Source organism: Gorilla gorilla, chromosome 7, assembly GCF_029281585.2.
Source record: "Gorilla gorilla gorilla isolate KB3781 chromosome 7, NHGRI_mGorGor1-v2.1_pri, whole genome shotgun sequence".
In the NCBI taxonomy this organism is placed as follows: domain Eukaryota; kingdom Metazoa; phylum Chordata; class Mammalia; order Primates; family Hominidae; genus Gorilla; species Gorilla gorilla.
Window position 1 is genome coordinate 122,706,180 of NC_073231.2, and position 24,277 is coordinate 122,730,456.

The 24,277-nt window shown below is 36.7% G+C and overlaps 1 protein-coding gene across 5 annotated transcripts in view; it reads right to left on the bottom strand.

The window, feature by feature from the left end:
- Positions 1 to 6,146: 6,146 nt before the first annotated feature.
- Positions 6,147 to 24,277, bottom strand: part of RAD21 (RAD21 cohesin complex component) — a 29,024-nt gene continuing 10,893 nt past the window's right edge. For all 5 annotated transcript variants that reach the window (XM_004047457.5, XM_019032178.3, XM_019032180.3 and 2 more), the window contains exons 3-14: positions 23,332 to 23,461; positions 22,047 to 22,146; positions 18,554 to 18,660; positions 17,499 to 17,705; positions 16,881 to 17,006; positions 16,404 to 16,526; positions 14,481 to 14,704; positions 12,782 to 12,941; positions 12,181 to 12,329; positions 10,851 to 11,000; positions 9,160 to 9,243; positions 6,147 to 7,902 (exon numbers count right to left, since the gene is read on the bottom strand). In XM_004047457.5, coding sequence (XP_004047505.1) covers positions 7,711 to 7,902; positions 9,160 to 9,243; positions 10,851 to 11,000; positions 12,181 to 12,329; positions 12,782 to 12,941; positions 14,481 to 14,704; positions 16,404 to 16,526; positions 16,881 to 17,006; positions 17,499 to 17,705; positions 18,554 to 18,660; positions 22,047 to 22,146; positions 23,332 to 23,461 — 1,752 coding nt within the window. In that variant the 3' untranslated portion in view covers positions 6,147 to 7,710. The remainder of the gene's footprint in view (positions 7,903 to 9,159; positions 9,244 to 10,850; positions 11,001 to 12,180; positions 12,330 to 12,781; positions 12,942 to 14,480; positions 14,705 to 16,403; positions 16,527 to 16,880; positions 17,007 to 17,498; positions 17,706 to 18,553; positions 18,661 to 22,046; positions 22,147 to 23,331; positions 23,462 to 24,277) is intronic.

A 24,277-nucleotide genomic window follows, 5' to 3' on the forward strand; every position in this document is an offset into this window, starting at 1 on the left:
CAATAATAAATTAACACTGACCTCTCAGTGGCTTCACACAACAAAGGCTTATCTCTTGGTCCTCATGTGTATCTATTCCAGGTCTGCGAAAAGGCTCTGTTCCCTCCGGTCACTCAGGGACCCAGCCTGATGGAGGTTCCATCACCTAGTAGTTTCTGTGGCACTTCTACCCTCCTTAACCACCAGGGGTCCAGGAAAGAGAGAGATGGAGGAGACGTGCACATGGGCTTTCACTGCCTTAATTCAGAGCTGTGCTTCACTTCTTCTCAGAGCCCATTGGCCAGAACTTGTCATGTGACCTCGCCTAACTTTAGCTGAGCTGCGAAACATAGAGGAACAAATGGAATCTTCAATGACAATTATAGTCTAGGCCATATTGAGTTTCCACATCTGTTGATAAAGTTATGATAATAATAATATGATTTACCTCATAGAGATGTTGGGAAGATGAATGCATGTGACATGATTAACATAGTGCTAGCTCATAGAAAGTATTTCACAAATTCTAGCCATAATAAGTATATTATTATTATTATTAAGTGGGAAATAAGTTGTAGCATTGTTATCACTATGTAATTCTTCTAAGAGCAAAAGTGACTGTGCCTAAGCTCTTAACCATTTGTGCCTAAGCTCTTAACCTGTTGGGCAATCCTGAAGGCATTCTGCTGTACACTCTGCTCAAGGAAGAAGAAAAGCTTGTTCCAGGAAAGCTTGTTGTTGAACTGTATGCCCTTCTGCCCTCTACCTTTGGTCCTACCCCTTCTGCCAATCCTGGCCATGACTGCCCCTGTCAGCAACCCAGGGAAGGGTCTGAGGACATTGGAAGCCTCCAGCTCTTTCTTCTCCTACATGATTTTCCAGGGCTCAGTGTTCCCCTGATGCTCCCAGGCTGTCAGTGTGAGACACGCCTGTGGCCTCCAGAGTCATGATGGGCCCACTCAGGTTTCCTGGCAGTAAGGCTCATATGCAAACAGAACTGGAACCAGAAGGAATTATAAAAATGGTCCCACTCCTCAAGCACACTCTTGTCTGGAAATGTTTTTCAGCTTTCTATTCTGTTTGGTTTGTGGAGGTTAAAAAAAAAAAAAAAAAGAGAACGAAAACAAACCTACAGGATCTGATTAAAAGCCAAAAAGGCTGTTGTAGGAGAGGCCACACTTCTTGTAAACATAGAAATGCACAGCAGACTATCTGAAGTCAAGGTGGTCTTTGAGCCTAATAATTGGTAGCACATTTAGCCAAGCTGCTTAGCCTGAGAGTGATTTCTGTCCTCTGACTGCTACCTTGGCTTTGCTTCCTTATATTTGGTCTTCCAAATCAGTGCCATTCCTTTCTACCTCCATGCCTTTGCCTGTGCTATTCTTTCTTCCTGGAACACCCTTTCTTCCTGTCCCTTGCATGCCACCTGTTGAATAAATCCCACTAATTTTTCAAGGTGTAGTTTAAATGCCACTCACTGTTTTCTTCTAATCTTTCAAGGTATAATCACAAGGATTATGTCTTTGTATGCTATTAGCACCTAGCATGGTGTCTGGTGTTCAATAAATGTTGAGTTGAAATCCCCCTCTTTTCTTCATTAATTTTATCCCTTAGTGTTGTGTTTATGGAGACTATCAACGGGGACAAAGTTTCAAGGAATTTGGGGAAAGCTGCTTCTGCCCCAGAGTCCCTTCAAGAAAAGCCTTAAGTGCTGAAATTCCCTGAGAAGTTTAAGCTTGTAACACTTGCAGTGGTTCCCCCAAGAAATCAACCCGAACTATCTTGTATCCTTTTACCTTGCTGAAATTGATTTTCAAATGAAGGCATAATGTTAGCTTCATCTCATATGAGGACTCTTCTTCCCAAAGAAGCTACCTTGTTATTATAGCAACTACCTTTATGGAGCTTTCCAGATTGCAAAGTATATGTGCATACATTATCTTGTTTGGCACTCATTATGATCATGGGGCTTGGTAGAGCAGAGGATGACATTTCATACACAACTCCTATAATCAAGGGAATCTGGCAGTCTCTGTTATTTCAGCAGAGTCAATCTAAACAAATTTTGGATGGCTTGGGGGAAAGAAACTCAGAATTTACCAGCTGCTATAACCTTCCAAACAGCATGAAGAAAATGACACTGTTGTTTTCTGGAAAGCAAGGTTTCATACCCAAGAATTATTGTAGGGATTTGGAATCCCAAATCAAGTATTCTCCTGTATTTTACCACATATTTAAACTCTGAGGTGCTCGCTTCCAAACTGGTCAATGTAGCAACTGAATCCGGGGCCATTAGCCTTTTGTTCTGATCCAGCCACGTCTGCTAGCGGAGCTCTGAACCAATTTCAAAAGGACATACCCATAAGAGCCTTTTGATAGGTGAGGTAGGGGATAGCTTGGTGGCCCTGGAAGAAATGAGTAACTAATGTTCCAAGAGCAAATCTTTGACTGGTGGGAGATGGAAGGCGGTAGATAAATTATTCTCCCTTCTCTGTTTTTTTTTTTTTTTTTTTTTTTTGCAGGGGGTTTGAGGGGAAGGAGTCTAGCTCTGTCACCCCGGCTGGAGTGCAGTGGCGCGATTTCGGCTGACTGCAACCTCCGCCTCCCGGGTTCAAGCGGTTCCCCTGCCTCGGCCTCCCAAGTAGCTGGGATTACAAGCACGTGCCACCATGCCCGGCTAATTTTTTTGTATTTTTAGTAGAGATGGGGTTTCAGTATGTTGTCCAGGCTGATCTCAAACTCCTGACCTCAGGCAACCCGCCAGCCTTGGTCTCCCAAAGTGCTGGGATTACAGGCATGAGACACTGTGCCCGACCCCTTTGTTTTCTAAGCAAAATAACACACACTTACCAAAGCTTACAGGAACTGTATGTTTAGAAACTCTAAGAATTCATATTCTATTCTCAAAACCAATTTTCACAGAAATTGGCTTCATAGGAGTTATTTTATTTTCATCCTGTACGATGGTCTTGCTGAAGCCAGTAAGACTGATTGCACCCTAACTCAGAGTCACACACTGGATTAGGTAGTTCTGGAATTATAGACAAGTCTTCCAAAAATCCATAGTCAGCTAGTCAAGAGAAGTAGACAGGTAAGGTATGATATATTGTGAAAAGTTTTATCAGAGTTATGAATAAAATATCATGGAAACAGAGAAGATGGGGGAATAGTTTCTCTAGGGGAATTGAAGGAAGGTTTACTTCTTTGGAGATGTCCTTTCTTGAACTTACCAAAAACTTACCAAAACTTACAGCAACTGTGTTTTGTTCACATCAGTACACTTAGTTGTATCATTCCTTGCTCAGAGCAAAGCATTCAGTAAGTATTTTGGCCTGAAAAACAGCTAATATATAGCGGCGACCACTGGCCAGGCACTATGTGCTTTCCTTGCATTATGTTATTTAATCCTCACAGGAGTCTTACGAGCTTCCTCAGGAGAGAACCAAGAGTTAAAGAAGTTAAGATGGTCACCACAGTTCCTAGTTAGAGGCAGACCTAATCCTGAACTCACCTCTCTTGGATTCCAACCCATGTTCTCAACCACTGGACCAAACTCACTCTATCAATGACAGAAGCTGTGTTGCTGTTTTGATGATCGTTGCTGGTATGATTACTGGCCACCCATTGGTGCCCTTAACTCATTTTCATAGCAAATAGGAGACTGTCACAGCTGGGGTAATTAGAACAGGACCTGAGAATCCCTTTGGCCAGATGCCTTCTAGAAATAACAGTGTACCAGTTTGCTCAAGTTGGAGAGCTTCATTTTCTTGAATTGTATGAGAATTCCCTGGCTAAATGTCAAGCCTACAGGTTTACAATCTTCCATCTGACTCTTGAGCTAACTAACATCTGAGAATCCCTGCATTGTTTGGCTTTGGAAGATATGAGGAAATTAGACTTTTGTCTTTAGGTTTACATTTTTCGAGTCCTGCTTTTCAGAAGACATTTCCACTAGGTTGGGAATGTTATACAACAGCTGTCACACAAAGTTAGCAGGGCGCACATGAAGCATAAAGTCAGGTGAGGATACTGCCCGTGGGCATGGAACATCAAATAGGGCCTTAAAAAAATTGGACAGCATTCTTTAAGAGGAATCAGCCAGCCTGTGGCCTTTGAAGCAGTGACAGGAAAGAGCCCAGAAAGCCTTGCTTCTTTAAGTGGCACAACTTGCTTTCCTTGTGGTCCTCAAAGTCAGCTCAACAGAAGCCACAAACCTGAGGTTTATGAGCTGGATCTGTCTGCCAAGGTATGGGTGGCCTGCATGGTATTGAAACAGTTTTGAATCATTTATCACATTTTAAAATCAGGAGTGAGAAGAATCTGGACCTCTGGCCTTTCCTGAGGCAATGAGGCAATATTCTGTCTCCTTTTCTGAACCACCAGTTACTGACATTTGAGCAGACACTGTGCTCAGCTCAAAGGGAGCCCCTGCCGTTTCATCCAGTTCAGCACTGTTCCTCCTCACCCTCCACTGCTAGTCACCTGGCTGCTTCACTCATTTCCATGACCTGCCTGGCCACTAAGCGTTTGCACACATGACCTAGAGCACAGCTGGGAAGACAGCTCGGGGAATACAGAAAGCAGGGCAGATGGCTGCTAGGGCATGGTCTTGAAATAAAAACTTTCCTGTCCTACCTGTTTAAAAGTCCCTCTGCTGACTTGCCAGTTGACTCTAATGTATTTAGAGGTAACAGTCTAAATTTTGAGTAACTGGAGCTGTTGAAGTAATCTCTGCAAGTCTTCAATAGTGTGAGCAAAGGAATGGTTATTTGAAATATAGAACACTGAAGCACCAGGTCAAGAGGACATCGAAGGTGAAGGAGCCACTCACCAAAGATGAAGCATTAGGAAGGTCTAAAGTAGTAAAGTAGAATTCAGTTTTAGAGAAATTAAGTTAAAGAAGTGTATGTGGTTCCTCCAAGTAGAGATGTCCACCTCACGACGTACTTTAGAATTAGAATCCAAGTTTAAAACCTTGCCCAAGTGCGTGCACCTAAGCGGCCTGAATGAAAGCCAATGTTATCTTCATCATACAAATGTTAGCTGCTTTTCAAACTGCTTTTAATTAGCTCATAGGGTTTTCACAACTCTTGGAAATCGGTGGGACTCGACTTTCACTTTTAGACCCAGATACAGAATGACACTTAAGAAGTTTCAGGTTCTATAATCAAATTAAGATTACAGCCTGGGGCCTAGGCCTCTGGCCCATTGCTCTTCCCACTGTACCACTCTGGTAACTCCAAGTTTCAGGACAGTCAAGAGACTGGATTCTACTGTCTACACCTAGGCCTTTGAATTCAAACACGCACGGTTCTGCTCTAGCTAAACATCATTTCACTTTACTCACTATGCCGAGCCATTTTTTCAATTTTAGCAAAAGCTTTTTATCATCTGAGAATCTTCTATTTCGGAACTTCCCCCAGGTACTGTGGCATGCTATATTCTAGGCTCTCAGCACTTTCACATTAATCATAATTCTTTACTAGAGGCATCTATGGCAGTGAGCCCCAAATTCAAGCTGCTTTGGGTTTCAGGATAATTGGTGCTTAGTAAAATCTGATTTTTTTCTTTTAAAAACAGCAACAAATTTACACTCAAATCAAGGTTTAAACCATAAAATCTCAGGGCTTTAAAGCTCACAGTGGGGGCCGGAGGCGGGGGCAGGGGCAACAGGCCTAGTCAGAGGCTAGAATGTAAAAGTGGGTACATGTCAGGTTACTGAACGTCCTGGTTTTCAGTTTGGCTTCTCAGATTGACCTAGGATATTTCTAGCACCTGCCTACCCACCTAGCTTGTTTGGAGCACCAAGGATGTACACACATAGCATGTCAGTTTGTATGTACTTAGCAGTTACAGAGATATATTTATGCCCCAAAGCTTCCTCTGTAGCAGCCATTTGTTGGTTTCATTTTTAATCTTAATACCTTCACACATAACAATTATATATTTATTAAAATTTCAGATCACCTAGTTCTGTTAACAAAGAAGGTTGGAGACAAGCTAGTCTGTCTTCCATTTTTTAGTCTAAGACCTCTTTTGAAAAATTCATTTGGTTTGTATGGATAACTATTCTAGGTAAGGCAAACGAAGTGTTTGGCTCTATTAACTTTTTCAGCCAACTTTCCCTTGGGGACCACCACCAACTGAATAATGAATACTCAAAAAAGTACAGCTTATAACACAACTTTTATTAGAAAAGTTATACATAACATAGCATCAACTATTTTCAAGAACAATATTAAACCCGATAAGCAACAAAAACCAGACTAACAAAATGTGTAACAAGAAACTAATGACCTTTCTAAAATCAAACATTCAATTATCTACAATGTCTTTTTACAAACGGGGAAAACTCCTTGGTTTACAGGCACATCATATTGAATATAAAGCTGCAATAGCAATTTTATACAATTACCACTCTGAAGAAACTGAATCATTAAAACAGTAATTACGAGTTCACAAATTTAAAACATTTCACATAATTTTAAATTATTGGGTATACACTGAAGTCTGAGTTTCAAAAGTGATTTTTTTTTCCCACAAAAGTTTCAACACTTAAGCTAGAACTTTCAGTGTTAACTTTGCCCTAAAAAGTTAAGACATATTCTGATAATCATAACAGTCACATGATTTCTGATGCTATCTGGTCTGTTAATAATAAAGTCTTTATTTGGATGTATTTTTCTTCAATTAAATTACAGGAAACTGGATATAGGATTTCGTTGCAACGCTAATAAAGTTCCAAACACAGGAGTGTGCAGCACTGGAAAAGGAGATCAGTACTAAAACTTACAATAAATATCAGATAAGCCGTTAGTTTTTACAGCATCGTCTGCTTAAAAGCTTAAGTTGACCAGGTGCATAATTTCCCATCAGTCTGTCCTTGTAGTAGGCAGGGCAATTTCTGTTTTCATGATTGGAATACTCAGATATATCCAAACATCTTTTTAAAACTTTGATTTATAGCTCCTAGAAAGTTAGGTTTTTTAATAGTCACTCTACTCTAATCAGGCCTAGCTTTGCTCATTTTGGAGCCTCACTAAAATAACAGATTTCAGGATAGCCAAGTTCATCAGAAAGACTCAAATGGAATGATTTACAAAATAGAACACTTTAAACCAGGTCAGTCCTATCTTTTTGTAGCTGAAGGTTATCAGTCATAACACAATTTCGCGTACACCTCTGCTCATTATGGAATTACACTTAAAACGAATCTCAAGAGGGTGACCATTGTTGTTTCAGATACCATCCCTAAGGAGAGTGGTTAACAGGAAGATTGCCAGTGTTACTGATGGAAAGAAGTGTTTTTTTTTTTCTTTTCAAAGACTTACACCATAGTTTTAAATTAAACTGTCAGGCATTTTCTCAGACAGGTTTTCCTTTTCAATGCAGTAATGAAGAACTAAGATAAAAATCATGACTTTTGACTGCCACTCAACATTATTACATGCACCAATATTGCACACATCTGTTCTGAACTGTTAAAATCATCTTCTGAGTCCTTGGGGTGCTGTTTTCTCCATCAGAACACAAACACAACCCATCTAATCAGTTTCCCTCAAAGATGATATTGACAAATTTAATGTACTGGAAAAAAATGAAGAAGGAAAAAGGCAAAGACTTTGTACAGACAAAAATCTAAGTTTTCTCAAAGGGTTCTGTGTCCCCTACACATGGGGGTAATTTGTAAGCACTAGTGAATCAAACACTAGCTATAATGCTTCTAGCTCCTCATATAATATGGAACCTTGGTCCAGGTGTTGCGATGATGTCACTGTACGGTTCTTCCTGTGTCAGCTCAATAGCTTGCTGCTTTTTAAGAACCAAGAAGCTGTAGAACTTTGCGGCAGCTTGTTTTCTGTTCGTATTTCGACATAACTCAAGCAAACTGATAGATTCAGCTCCAGTTTTAGCAAGAGCACGCTGAAATAAAACCAAAAAAGGGTTACTTAATCTGTACAATAAAGTAGTAATTCAGTGAGGATGCTGATACAGTTTGAATATTTGTCCCCTCCAAATCTCATGCTGAAACGTAATTTCCCAGTGTTAGAGATGGAGCCTAGTGAGGTGTTTGTGTCACGGGGTGGGGATGGGGGTGGTGGTAGATCCCTTATGAATCGCTCCCTGCGGCAGTCAGTGAATTCTTGCTCATTAGTTAACACGAGAGCTGCTTGTTTAAAAGAGCCTAGCCATCTCTCTCATGCCCTCTCTTGCCATGTGACACACCTGCTCCCCCTTTGCCTTCCACCATGACTATAAGCTTTCTGAGGCCTCACCAGAAACAGATGCTGGTGCTTTGCTTCTTGTATAGTCTGCAGAACTGTGAGCCAAATAAACTTCTTTATAAATTACCCAGACTCAGGTATTCCTTTAGAGCAACACAAAACAGACTAACACAGATGCTAATTTTGGTTACTGGAAAAAACAAACTGTATATTCTGCTTAGGACAAAGATTGCACTTTTTAAAATAGTATGTGATTCTCATATTAATCAAGAGGGTAAAAGGCCAAAGTATGTTATGGTACATCTAAAATCCAAATAAGAAAGTCCAAGAAACCAGCAAAATTGTTCTGACATGTATTATTAAAATAACCAATTTCTTTAGACAGCTAATGTAATATAGTAGTAAAATCTAGCACTTATAGTTTTTAAAGTAAAAAATAAATAAATGTCAACTGTCCTATTTTAAGAAACCTTGAGCAACTTGCTTGGCATTTTGCAGACATTCAAGATATCCTGTCTATGTCTAGGACATTAAAACACAAGGAAAAGTAACGTCTGATGCTACACAATGATCCAATAAACTTAATGATTCAGCACATTAAATTTACTCAACAAAAAACAAGAAGGTGCAGGCATACAAAGGAGTTGTGTGGTATGTCACCACGGTTCTGCTTTTCAGGAAAACCACAAGCATTCTCCTGCATGCTTTTCCGGCTTACTCTTGGCCTAACAGTTTATGTATTTAATTAAAACTTAAACTATAATAAAAAAAAAAAAAGAAAAGAAAACTCTCCCTCCAGAAAAAAAAAAAAAAAAAGAAAAAAAAAATAATGTAGTTTTGGAAAAAGTTTGACAAAGGTATGCTTTCTGTTTCCAGCATCTAACTTTTTTTTTTCAGGGAACAATGCCAAAAGCCTTTGATGAAGCATTTTCCTCTAAGACAACAGCAGCAATACCTGAAGACCATGAAGCATCTGCTGAGTCCTTTTGTTCCATCTTCTTTCTTCCTGATCTTGATCGCCCCCTGATGCATCTTCATCCTGAATAAAAATGACCACCAAAAAGCTGACAAAACAAGTCCAATGAAAAATGAAGTATTTCTACATCTCCTAAAAGCTCCTAAATTACCTTGAGATTGTATATTTTGAACTAATAGAAAACTGTACTTAATGCTGCTGAGCAATCACTTAGCATCTAGAGTACAAACTGAAGAGTTTGTTTTTCTTAAATTACAAGGCAAAGTCCTCTATGTGCAAGCAAACATTTGGCTGAAAGTATGCTTCTATATTGCGCTATAAGGATGCTATCTACACACACTATGTGGTCTGTGGACTGCTGCTGATCATGGAGCTTTTGGTTACTGGCCCCTCTTAAAGAACTTCAGGATATAAATCAACTGTACCACTAAATATACTGTTTATTTCAACTAAATATACATACATAAATATTGCAACATGATTTTCTAGATGACTTATGTTCTGGCAGACTCTTAATCTCATTGTGGAGCAGTACCAAAGAGCCTGCAGACTACCTAAGTTGAGGATTTATTATTGGTTTATATGGTGTTTTAAAATGAATGGGCTATACTCATTATTATATATTTCACTTGAGCAACCTAGTTCTCAGCCACATGCTGCCTAAATGACTTTTTAAAGTCCAAGGTGGGTGCAAGGCAGCAGTTGTGATGTTCCCAGGCTATGGTGAAACTATATACCAGCCATAACAGAAACCACAACTATTTTAATACTCATTCACAACTAAGTCTGAGATAATGGCACATCCTCACACATAGGTAGAAGTGGCTCTGAAACTAATTTTGGCTTTAAAATAAGATATTCATATTAAAGATAAGCACTATTATTAGAATTAAGAACAGATGCTAATGAAAATTTATCCAATCCATAACCTTTTTTGGTCTTGAAGAAATTTAAACAGCTTCAATGCTACCTAAAGGACACCTTATTTTAAATTTAAAGGTTTAAGTAACATATCCGATAAAATATCAAACAGAAGAATAAATTCTAAGTCTTAAACAACAACCTCAATGATCCAGAAATAAGGAAGAAAAAGAAGAAAAAAGACCTTCAACAGTGTAAACATGCCCCAGGAAAAAGAAATTGATTCCTAAAACACCTCTTACTTTGTAAAACGAAAAAGTCATTTAAGCCTTCACTCAGTCTAAGTGTTTTAGCAAAGTTATGCTTTACCCTGGTCCAAGTAAAAGAAAAACAAAAACAAAACCCAGACAAGTGGAAAACATATGGTTATCTGATTTCCAGGCCACCAAAGATACAGAAAAGGTTATATCAGAAGCAGACGATAACAGCAGTAAGAATCAACCACTGACCACAAGATAGTAAAAGCAGCTACAAGCAATTTAGAAGCCAAGCAAGAAATCAGTGTAAGGACAATTCCATGTCCTTCAAAACCCCACAAGAGAGCCAATGAGTTACAGCGCAGCATAAAATTTGATGTTCCTAATGATGATCAATACCACGAAGAATATGGTAAAATTTTGCTTATATTCTAACATTTTTAAATAACTCTGATGCTCAACATCAATTAAGTTAGCCCCAATATGAAAAATAAAAGAAAGCTGGTTGGAGGTTTTTGCTAAATCTGGAATGAAAATTATTAATTAGTTTACCTCTTCCTCTTCATCATCTTCTTTTTCCTTCTCTTTCTCCTTCTCTTTTTCTGGCAGAAGTTCTAACTCTGGTATTAGCTGACAGATATTTGGAGGTTCTTCTGGGGGAAGCTCTACAGGTGGTATTTCCATCTGCTCTACCTGCTGAGGCTTAAAGCAATACAAATAAGACAATTTAAGATGTATGCTTTTAAAGTAGCTTATTTTAAATATGAAAATACGCAGTGGCTGAAGTTTTCTAGTCAAAAAGAAATACTGAGATTATATTTCTATACTTCCCCACAAGGAAAAATTTATTACAGTATATATCTTTTTTGATTTTTTATAAAACTACATTGAAGTAGCTTACAAAAGAAACTGACTGCTTATCCTAAACCACGTTTCATTTTCATACTTACTTTTCAGGAGTCAAATGCTTTTTAACTACTAAAGCTTCTGTAAGGTTATTATATTGTAACTTATAAATCATAAGCTTTCACTCTGAGAGTCTTGAATGTCTCACGGCAGCAAATAATAGGAGTGAGGACATTGCTTTTCTGGGTACACTTCCTATATCTTCTCTCAGGCTTTACAGAAAGAGTTAAGAACATTAAAACCAAAGTCTTTAAAAGAAACTAAAGAATTACCAGAAGGAGGGTGGTTATGAAAGTCACCTACTCATTACTGTGTTCCTATTCCTGAGCTCATACAGAAAAATGCTCTTATTGACAACTCTTACCACCAGAGGGCACAGAAAACTAGTTCTTAAAATTGGCAGAGTATTCTTGATGGAGGCTGAACAAGAAGCCTAAGGTTATCTAAAAGCCTCCCTTTGCACAAATTCATTTATTCTATGGACTTAAGATTGGAAAGCCCTAAACCAAACCCTACTATTTCCTCCTTCATACTTGCTTAGCTTTCCTATCCTAGCTGAACTCAATGGTAGTCAAAGTTTGAATGAAGCGGACAGATACTGCTTTACATTTTCTCAGGTATTTGAAGTTTATTCTGATTACTTAATAAGATGACCTAAAACTGCCTAGTACTGAAGGTATGCAGGAATGTTTGCCAAATAATAAATCAGAACCAACTTCAGAGTCAAGGATGCTCACTCTGGAGCACTCTAAAGCAATACTATTCAAAAAGAGTCAGGAAAGACTGCACCGACTCCCAGAACATATTCTCTCACTCCGAGTGGACTGTCTATATCCTGTTGCTCTTCTTCCTCTGGACTCATTCCTTACCATTTTCTGTCAAAACCAAGATACTTTAAAAGGCCTCTCTAAATACCACTTGCTACTGACTGTATGAATACCTTCAAATGACTTAATGGATAGATTTGCTTACTTACAGGCATCACAGGCTCTGGGTCAATTTGTCCAGCTTTTCGCTTAACTCCCTGAGGTGGTGGTGGAGGCATAGCTGACTCATCTATGTTTGTTCTGCTGGCCTCCATCACTGACTCCTGGAGGCGGCTTGGCTCTTCAATAATGGGCTCATCTGCAATTGGTCATATGAAGAGAAAACATAGGTCATACAGTTTTGAACAGTATTATAGAACCATTTATTTTTTAAACTAGTACACTAAGACATACATAATGCTTTCTTTAATGAAGAAGGCCAGATAAAATTTTAGCTCCATAAAGATTTACTCAATTTTTAGCAATATACGTAAAGGGGAAAAGGGATCTTAAAAGGACAAGTCCTACCCTCAGTACAATGTAGGACAATTCTTTAGCAGACTATCTACCCTGCCAGTTCTGAACCTTAAACCTCTGGAAAGACAGGAAGCTTCATACTTAAATGAGGCAATGAGATCCAATGCATTTCCCTGCCCAAACATTTGAGTATATCTTTGATTCCTCATTTCTTTCACTCTGACAGTATAAAGGTAAATTTTAAGCCAAATACTCATGTGAACTTCATCAAGGAACTATTCCAACAGAACAAACCGATAACATCACGCTGCTGATGCTGCTGTTGCTGGTCCTCTCTAGGAACCTCTGGATTTTCAAATTCTTTGAGGAATTCATCCAAATTATCTGCCTCTCCTCCTTTCCTCCTTTTTCTAAGGTCTTCTGGTACAAGCGGTGTAAGACAGCGTGTAAAGAGCTATTAAAAAAAAAAGAAAAATTTCAATTATAAAATAAATCTAATTAAAAAGTCACCACTGATTTCTATCTTCCAAAGGTATGTTCTAATAAATATAAGTGTATAATTTAGCATGGCTTTTATCATATTCACATTTCATTCCATCTGAAAACGATTTTAAATGAGTTTTCAAATTATAACTGCAGACATTTTAGATAAACTAAAAAAACTGTATCCATTATCTCACAACCTTAAGGGGTTTTCTATTTATCTGCCTGCAGTTTATTTTCATATTCATCAATTAAAACTCATCCTAACTGGTCTCATACAAAATAGCTTTAAATTGTGTTTTCTTCCCTTACATATGGTAACCTTATTAGCTATCATTTAAACTATTTTTTTTTTTTTTTTTGAGATGGAGTCTCACTCTGTCGCCCAGGCTGGAGTGCAGTGGCACAATCTCAGCTCATTGCAACCTCCGCCCCCCGGGTTCAAGTGATTCTTGTGCCTCAGCCTCCTGAGTAGCTGGGATTACAGGTGTGTACCACCACACACGGCTAATTTTTATATTATTAGTACAGACGGGATTTTACCATGTTAGCCAAGCTGGTCTCAAACTCCTGACCTCAAGTGATCCACTCCCCTCAGCCTCCCAAAGTGCTGGGATTACAGGCATGAGCCACTGCTTCTGGTCTCATTTAAACTACTTTTAATGGCTACATAATATTTCATTTTGAACCATTCCTCTACTTTTAAAATTTCAGGCTTCTCTCTTTTTAAACTGTAAACAACAATGTAATCAACATTTTCACAGAGATAGCTTTTCCACACTTTGAATTACTTCCTTAGGAAAAATTTCTAATAATGAAATTACTGAGTCAAAGAATAAATAGTTTAAGGACCTTCTTAAAAATAATTATATGATAGGGCTTACAATAAAGAGCACAACTTTGTTGCTCTGGGATACTTTAGATTTAGAATATATTACTATATTCTAAATACACGGTAAAATCAATAGGTTCTGTGCATATCTCAACTTCAGACAGAATAGTAGCCTAACAGCACTGCTTCATTCACCAGACACCTGTGAGTCTTATTTTGGAATACTGTGGAATGTGAGCAGAAAAGAGCCTATAAATGGAAAACAAACAAACAAACAAAAAAAACAAAGCAACAAAAAACCTCCTGAAGCCAGAATTCTTTACTGTGGAAAAAGGAGAACCACTCATGTTTCATTCAGAAAACATTTCAAGAATTCAGATGTAAAACACACTAAGACGATATAACTAATAATTTATTACAGAGAGAAGTATTATTAAACACGTTAGTGGCTTTTTAATGTAAGGAAAATTCATTTTACATCTTTTAGAAATGCAGGTCTCACTTATCCATATATTTCACATGAAGTTATGCCCAGTACACTGTGATTTAAGGGAGAAAAAAGAAAATGTGCCATACAGTTGCAAAATACTTGATCAAAAATGATTCGAAGGTTTTAGAATCTTTTTTTTTTAGATGCTCAAAATGTATATGAAGTAAAAATTCTGCAAACTATATTACCTTCAGTAGTCTGTTATTCCACAAAGGCTGAGCAGGTAAAGAAAACAGTTTTTCTACTCCTCCTGTCTCTTTCCACATCATCAATTTCTTGGTGGGCGGTGCCAGATCCAAAGTAGTAACAATATCTGAATAATCACTAAGTTGGGCTCTAATTGTCTTGCTATCCAACTCTTTGACACTGTCAACAATTAGCTTCCTCTTCCTCTTGGCTTTTGTTTCTTTAACTGGAATGATAATAAAAAATAAGATCATTTTCCTGAGAGGCCAGCATGGAACGCACAGCTACAAGATCTGGACTGACTATATTCCCCTGCTTTTCTACACACAGACTCTAGCAGAGAAGTTAAAACTTCATGAGGATAGAATGTTTTAACTGATGTTTTCCAACCACCATTCATTCAGAAGAGAGGCTGGAACACAACAGGCATTCAACAAAAATTTGCTGAATGAGTATGTATAGACTTTTAGCACAAAATAAGCAAAATGACACAAGGGCCAACACATTTTTGACTATGTAGTTTTATACTGTAAACAATGAACATATCACACTCTTCAGAGTTGGGCTCATTTTCTCATTTGAAACAGGGCCCATCACTCAAACTCACAGATTGAGTTTTCTTTAATGATTGTAAATACTGTTATTTTTATTAGAAAAGTTGTAATTCACATATGGAAGTTGTGGAAGCTGCTTGATAGAATGAAACAAACCCAAGCCCAGTCAGATAGACCTGTAACTCCATCCTAGACATTTTAAGAGTCATTTCTAATCCTTACAACTTACAAGTAGGTTGTATTGCCTCACTTTTTTAAAATGCAGAAAAGCACATGAGGTTAAATAAAATCCTCAAGATTTCACCCTGTCAGACATACCCCAAAGGTTTTTGGTTCAACACTTAAAAAAAAAATACAAAAAGATGTTACACAGTGAGAGTCTCTCTCTAATCTCACCACCTAATACGGCATATATTTTACTTAATTGCCCATTTCCCTCATCAATGGGAAACCCAAAAGGGTAATCTTGCTCTACTTAAAGGTAAAAACTATGTCTAAATTACACTGTAATCAATTTCAAGTATTCTACCCTACTGTCCTCATAAACCATCTAGAAATTGTTAGGTTTTATATCCCCATTATCTCAAATTGTCTGTCATTCAGAAGCAGCCTTCCTCAAATTAAATAATGTGTCTTGCAATGTTACTTAAAAAAACTACAAGAAAAAGATTATTCTAGAAATTTTGACATTTCCAGTTTTTAAATTAAAAAAAATTTTTTTTCAGAATGTGTGGAAAAAGGCAAATTCTAAGAGTACATAAAATTTAAAAAAAAATTTCTTTTTGAAGAGACAGGTCTTACCATATTTACTGCCCAAGCTGGTCTCAAACTCCTGGCCTCAAGTGGTTTTCCTGCTTGGGCCTCCCAAAGTACTGGATTACAAGTGTGAGCCACCACACCAGCCTCTAGTTTTGTTTTTTTTTTAAAAGAATACTTTTAGTTTTTTCCAGCTTGTAGACCAACTGCACAGCATTTAGAATTGTACTTTATTGAAAAATGCTTTCCAATGTTTTCCAGTTGTTACACAAGTAAGCTGCTAACTTTCTGGGAACCCCAGGAGACTAAGATATGCATTATCAGAAAGCTTGTTCTATACTTTTGTATTTCACAGCAACTTGCACAGACATTCTACAAAATACCCAAAATTATAATTGGATAGAAGAAAGACTCTATGACAGATGACTGTGACATAAAAGCAAGAAGCCTAGTTAACTAAAGCAACAGTAGCAAATCAGTAGACAGGCCAAAAAAACAGAAAAAAGCAAGAAGCCTAGTTATCTAATATAACAGTAGCAGATCAGTAGACAGGCAAAAACCAGAAATAGGACCTTATGTTGTATGCTGTATAAATCTAAAGGTTCATATGCTTACCAGTTATATCAATAGGTTCCAATGCAAATGCTTCTTCCTCATTTGGAACAAGTGTTGTTTGATCAGTCATGGTTGGCATTGGTTCAACGGGATCCACTGAATCAGGACTATCAGGCCCACCCACTGTTTAAAAAAAAAAAAAAAAAAGTCACAAAAAGCTTTGGTATATAACATATATCCCACAAATGGGGAGGAGAAAAATCTCTTCATGAAATGGAAAGAAATCCTGTTATTACTAAGAGAAAATATTTTTCTAGTTAATGGGAAAGCCCCGCCAGACTTGAACCCAATTGGCCAAAAAAATGGGGAGGGGTGCAAGATTAAACATAGAATCAGAACCAGTAATCATAAGCACTGTACTTAAAGATATTTATAATTCATTAAAAACTACAACTTTTAGTTTGTCATCTTCTATGGTAAGTATCTTTCTGGATGCCATACAATCATCCCCAGAATCACTGAACATGAAATGCTTACTTGATACATTATCATCCTCATCCATATCGTCATGTGCAGGCTGCTCTGGCAACATCACCCCTGCCTCAGAGAGGGCAGGGGGATCATCAAAGATACCGCCATCATTATTACTAATAAGTTTGTCATCTGAAATAGGGAATGTAAGTTATAATTTGAAAAAGAAATGCCAAACCACAATAGCCAATCAATGGAAAAACAAAATTATGTTAAAAGGGATAAAATTTAAACATATATTCAATTTTTATCTGTTTCTCCTCCAGGTAGTTTATAAAAGTATAAAACACTTAGTATATAAAAAAAAAATCTCATTCTTCATTTGTATTTTCTAGTTTATTTATCTATTTTAAAAAATATTTACTTAACACAGCTATCAAACACAAACAGAACAGTTTTAAGTACTAATAAAATTTAGCATTCTGAGATAAGCATATTTAGGTTTTGTTACAACATTTTAAGAGGCTAGTTTTACCGAAATGTCCTATTGAACCAACTGATCACAATTCACTCATATATATCTTAAAGCTGTTCAAGACTCAGAATTAGCAACTGTTTCCAAAACTTTACAACTTAATAAAGAAATTCTGTTTATGCTCGAATAACCATCATTTTCTCACATACCTAATATTCCACCATCATTTCCTTCTCCAAAATTATCATCCTTATATTGATCTTCATATTCTAAATGGTTAATTTTCTCATTCAGATTGCTGGTGCTCTGTTCAGACTCTAATAGGAGGTTAGAAGTAGTGGTGCTTACTAACATGTCGTCATCCTCAAAAGCACTGCCTTCTCTCATTATCTCACGATCATCCATTCCAAAATCACCTAAACAAATTTTAATTTGTCATTAGTTTAGAAAGATTAGAAATAGCACTGTGATAAAAGAAAACAGCTAATGATTTATTATAATTATGTCACATTTGCTTACTGAAGTCTTACTTCAAATGTTAAAATATCTAGTTTAAACTTTAAATCTTTAGCATCTGAATTTTTTAAAATGACTCAATTACACACAGTTACAACACTGGGGCATGACTAGCAAATTCAAACTTAGATCTAGATTTAAATGATCCTAAAATATGTTTGATAAACTCTAAATATGTATGTATGTTAAGTTACATTAACAGTCACAGCTGAAACTTTCCCGTTATAATGTGTTTCATCAAGAAAAGAATCTGGTTCTGGGCACAGTGGCATGTGCCTGTAGTCCCAGCTACTTGAGGCTGAAGTGGGAGGATCACTTGAATCCAAGAGTTCGAGGCTGTAGTGTACTATAATCCAGCCTGGATAACACAGCAGAGACCCCGCCTCTTAAAAAACAATATGCCTTGCTACTAGTTTTGAATACCTGTTTTTGAATAGCAAGTATAACAGGGAAACTAACTGTTCCAAAATGGTTTAAATGTAATCACCACTCCAATGTTGGGACTCCTCGCAGAAATCAATATATAGGTTCTATGATTGCATATAGGGAGAGAAGTAGGTAAACAATTAGCTCTAAGTATGAAAATAATGCTTAATCTACTGGTAGAAAGCCAAATTCTTTTCTTGATGAAAATGCATTACATGAAATTTTAAGTCTTTCTGTCTATAGTCTGGTTTTCTTTTGAAATTGCTATTAGCAACACAATATAACATTATAATTAATGGCTAGTAATTTGTTTCTCTTTTACCAAAATCATTTTCTTGTAAAATACTGATGTTCCCAACTTCTTCTCTCATGGTTATCTCTTCCACTCTACTCTGATTCAAGCTGAACTGCTGGGCCACATCGATGTCACTTTAAAAGAAGATCAAATACATTTTAGTTTCAAGTCTATTTATAAGAAAAAAAAATCCCAATTCTCTCTATAAGAAAAATTAAAAAAATATATATGTATAACCCACCAAGTTTTAGAAGCCTTAATATTTAATACTTTCACACATTCCAGTACAATCCAAGAATGTAAGTGATTTGGAAATTAACTTGTATTTAAATTTGAAAAGCATCAATAATCAGCAAATACAATGTAATATGCAGAAGTCACTAAATCAAGTACAGAGGAAAAAATTAGAAATCATGGGCTAGATAGGCATGGGTTTTCATTAGGACCCTGCAACTTACAGGCGGTGTAAACTCTAAAGTTCCCTGACTTCCCTGAGACTCAGTTTCTTTCTCTAATAAAGAATAATCTCTCATATAGTTTAAAAATACTAAATAAAAAATAAAAAGTGTGTAATGCTAAACACCAATCTAAACACTATCAGTCATATCCAGAACATTAATACCTCAAAACAACTGACCAAGTCTGTACAAAAAATAGATGGCAAGGAAAAAAAAAATAGGAGGCGGCAAAGCTGTAATAGATTCTCAGGAGACCCATAAGCTGTATCAACCAGATGCAGTTTGTAGACTTTGTTTAGCCTCAACTCAAACTGGAAAAAAAAAAAAAAAAAAAAAAAGCCGACATGTCAACTGGGGACATTTGAATGCTGACTGGCTATCATATAGGCATACCTTGCTTTACTGCACTTTGTTTTACTGAGTTTCGCAGACGCTGAGTTTTTAACAAACCAAAGGTTTGTGGTAACACTGCCTTAAGCAAGTCTGTTGGTGCCATTTTCCAACAGCACAAGCTTACTTCATGCCTCTGTGCCACATTTTGGTAATTCTCAACCTATTTAAAAATTTTTCATTATTATATTTGTTATGGTGATCTTGATTAGTGATCTTTAAAATTTTTTTCCTTATTTTTTAGTAGACATGGGGGGGCGGGATCTTACTATATTGCCCAGGCTAGTCTCAAACTCCTGGCCTCAAGTGATTCTCCCACCTAAGCCTCCCAAAGCACTGGGATCATAGGTGTGAACCACTACACCTGGCCCAGTGATCTTTAATGCTACTATTTTAATTATTTTGGAGTGCCACAAAGGATGCCCAAATAATATGGGCAAACTTAATCAAGAAATGTTCTGTGTGTTCTGACTGCTCCTGCCCTCCCCGACCCCCGCAATGTTTCTCCCTCTTCTTGGGCCTCCCTGTTCCTTGAGACACAACTACATTGAAATAAGGCCAATTAATAACCCTACAATGGCTATTATTTGTTCAAGTAAAATGAAGAGTCACATGTATCTCACTTTAAATCAAAAGCTAGAAATGAATAAGCTTGGTGAAGAAGGCATGCCTAAGCTAATTTAGGCTAAAAGCTAGGCCTCTTGCACCAAACAGCCAAGTTTTGAATGCAAAGGAAAAGTTCTTGAAGGAAATGAAAAATGCTACTCTAGTGAACATGAATAAGAAAACAAAACTACCTTATTGTTCATATGGAGAAAGTTTCAGTGGTATAGACAGAAAGTTTGGAAGAAATTAACATTAACCCTGATGCATGACTTTGAGGGGTTCAAGACTTCAGTGGAGGCAGTAACTGCAGATATGGTGGAAAAAGCAAGAGAACTAGAATTAGAAGTAGAGCCTGAAGGTGTAACTAAATTGATGCAATCTTGGAATAAAACTTTAACAAATGAGGAGTTACTTCTTATGGATGAGCAAAGAAAGTGGTTTCTTGAGATGGAATCTACTCCTAGTGAAGATACGGTGAATATTGCTGAAACAACTACAAAGGGTTTAGAATATTCCATAAACTTGGTTGATAAAGCAGTGGTAGGGTTTCAGACGATTAGCTCTAATTTTGAAAGAAGTTCTACTGCGGGTAAAACGCTATCGGGTAGCATTGTACGCTACAAAGAAATCTCCCATGAAAGTTTGATGCAGCAAACTTCACTGTTGTCTTATTTTAAGAAATTGCCGCAGTTACCTCAAACTTCAGCAACCACCACCTGTTATCAGTCAGCAGCCATCAACATGGAGGCAAACCCTCCACCAGCAAAAGAACTGCAACTTGCTGAAGGCTCAGATGATCACTAGCATTTTTTTGCAGTATTTTTAAGAGAAGCTCACTGCTTTTTTAAACATAATGCTATTACTGCACACTTAATAGACTACAGTACAGTGTGATCATAACTTTTATAGGCACCGTGAAACCCAAAAATTTGTGTAACTTGCTTTACTGCGGTGGAACCAAACCCACAGTATCTCCAAGGTATGTCTATATTAAGGAATAACTGGTAATTTTTTTAAAGGTGTGATGGGTCATGGAGGCTTTAAAAATTCTTTACCTCTAAGAGACAAATATCGAATTATTACAGATGAAGTAAGTATTGTTACTTGATTTAAAATAATCTGGTGGGGGTTGTGAGGTAAGCTGGGGAAACAGATGTAATAAGACTGGCAATATACCTGTAACTTAAAAAGCTGAATAACTGACATATAAGGTTCATAATCCTAATTTCTCTAGTTATTAGCTATGTTTAAAAATTTCCATAATAAAAAATTTTCAAATAAAATGTCAAAAAGAGAGAAAAAAGTAAAATAGCTAGATAGAGCCTAGAACTAATCAACACACATGCAGTAACAAAATAGGTCATAACTTACTCTAATTAGAAGCCACAGATCATTTCAAAAAGCAGAGAAATCTGTAATGGTGTAGAGTTTCTTGGTTGTCAGTTATGCTAATAAGTCACTTGGAAAGCTACAGTCACGTTCCAACATCATGGCATGATAGCTGGATCGTAAGGGCTTGAGAAAAGGGAAACATAACTACAGTACTCTGCTATAACAGCCATCTCTGTGTAACTCTCTCCTCTCAAATGTGTGTCATGACAATGACCCTTTGTTGCTCTTCATAAAAAGTTATCTCGCATGTTCATTTAAAACAAAAATAAAAACAAACCAGAACAGAATTATGGCTCTGAGTATAGCCTGGCCAAACCAGTAGCTGACTTTAATATATAACTCTGAAAAATATCATGAAGCAACAGTTTACATTCCCTGCTATCATTATATAACAAGCATATCTGACTGTTTCAGTTTACGTAAGCTTTGGCCTAAGCTTGTCAAAACTCTCACATCTTAGCTGTGTTAAAGCTGACATCCACATGATTTTCTTACAGAAGAACAACTTTCTAGGTTTTATGTTCCATATTTATATACTATCCTATATAAATATATATATGCATTTTAGCTACCTGTTAATGTAAAACATTCCAAGGAAAACTATACATTTGGAAGCTAATACTACTGCTTATTGTAGACCAAGTCAACAATTTTTTTTAAAAGAAGACACATACTCTAAGTCAGGCAGTGGCTGATCAAAGTCATGAAATTCTTCAGGTAAAGTAATGGCATTATAAGCTGCTTCCCGATTTTCCTCAGGCAGGTCAACCACACCTAGAAAAGAAATGCTAAGCTTAAATATCTAGCTACCCATAAATTATCTAGGGATCAGAGGGAGATAAGTAGGTATAATTTCCTAAGTTTATATTCTCATAGAAAGGTTGATAACATATGCAAAATACCTTGAAGCACAAGTACTTCTCTTTTTCCATGCTCATAAATCGTATTCCTTGCTTTAGGAAAAAGTCAAAGCACTAATTATGCATTAAGCTCATAAATGTTTAAACGGACATATCAACAAATAACTAGTAATAGTTTCCTAATTAAACATGATATTTATGAGGGGGGAAAAGAATGACTGCAAAAGAGTACCTTAAATATTAAAAGGAGCTGGTTATTTTGGAGAAAGAATTACACAATTTTAATTTTCTTTATATTTTTCCTATATTTTTCAAGTTGTCTATAATAAATATGCCTTACTTTGAAAGACAAACAAAAAGCATGTTATTTAGATAAAATGTGCTTATTGGTCACGTTAATTTAAGTATTATAGTCTTTTTCTAAATATTTTACTTTTAAATAAAATCTTAGATCTCATTTTACTGTTCACATATTGACTAAACTGAAGTACTAGAATGTATCCTCAGTAGAAACTGTTTAAGGCATTTCTTAATAAAATACACATTATTTTAATTAGAATAAAAATTTCATCAATGCTTTTAAAAATTATAGAAGGATATGTGAATTTAAATATTAATTATCTACTTAGATGGTGGTATGGTTGGCAGACTCCAGTTTTATAACCAATCATTACCTAAAACAAAATAACAAAAAACTACAAAGAATATTTACTTAGGAAAAAAAGTTTAAAATCCTAAAATTGTCTTTTCTGAGCTATATTTTAAAAAATCGTCACATAACAATTAGTTTCCAACACTTCAACCTCTTGATGACTCAGTCTATGTAAGCTGCTGAAAAAAGTATTAAAAAGGCAGCTCCAAAGGAAGAACAAAAGGGGGTGAGCTCCATTACTTCACAGGGAGAACAGACGCAAGTAGGTTTCCTCCCTTGAAGCACTGCCTCCCCAAGCCTTGCTCTATCTTTGAAGGGTTCCTCATATTTCAATTATAACAAAGCATGTAGATTTAGAAAATGCGTTTAGCTACAGTAACACAAAAAACATGAGAAACTCCAAAGTAAACAACAACAACAACAAAAACCAAACAAGTTTAACAATACCTGGCCGAAAAGCCATCTTTATCTTAATGAATGCTTCATTACAGTCTGCAAGAAGGTATTTGGCTTTCCTGTGATAGATTCGAACTACTCCCAGTAAGAGATGTCCTGATGTCCGTAATGCCATTTTCACCTATGAATAAAACATTAATCATATTCCAAAACCTGCATTTCATGCCATTCATAGTCTTTTTTTTTTTATCTTTTTCCTTTAAAGTTGCCTTATAATCACATACATTTCTCTGTCCTTACCTATAAATTCCCTGAATATCGAATATCCTGAAAAGACAGAGTGACTGGAAATTCACGAATTAACACAAACATGAAGGAAGCTAGGAAGCAAGCACTAAACTATTCCATGAATTGTGTCATCAGCACATTAAGGAGCACGTAACACTTTTGGTTGCCAATCCAGGGCCATTGTTTCTTGCTAAGTCAATTCTGATTTTGTTTGAGAAGCTAATGTCCCCCACATTGACAGATGTCTCATTCCTCTCCGCTAATACCTGTTCTTCAGTGGGCATGAAACACAGTTCAGCCAACTGAGTAATAGGTGAAGTATGCCAGACAGTTTCTGAGAAAGATTTACCCCCGAAAAGAACAACGCCTCTCTCTTCCTTCCCTCTTTCCTGCTTTGTGAATAGGCAGGGCTTGCTTGGTGCTTCATGCAGTCACCCTGTAAACCACAATGCTAAAGTATGAGGACAGGAAGCTAACACACTAAGGATGGAGAGTTCTTGGATGACATAATCAAGCTGCTGGACCAATCTCAGATCTCCCTGTTTCCAAAATTTTAGTTAATTAAGTCTGTTATTTCCCTTATTGTTCAAGCTACTTTTTAACTAAGTTTCCATTAATTGGAAAGCATACTGATTTAAAAAAAAAAAGTTTGGAAAGCATACTAATTGATAAAGAACAATAGTATCCATAGCTTTTTTTCACCAGAAAA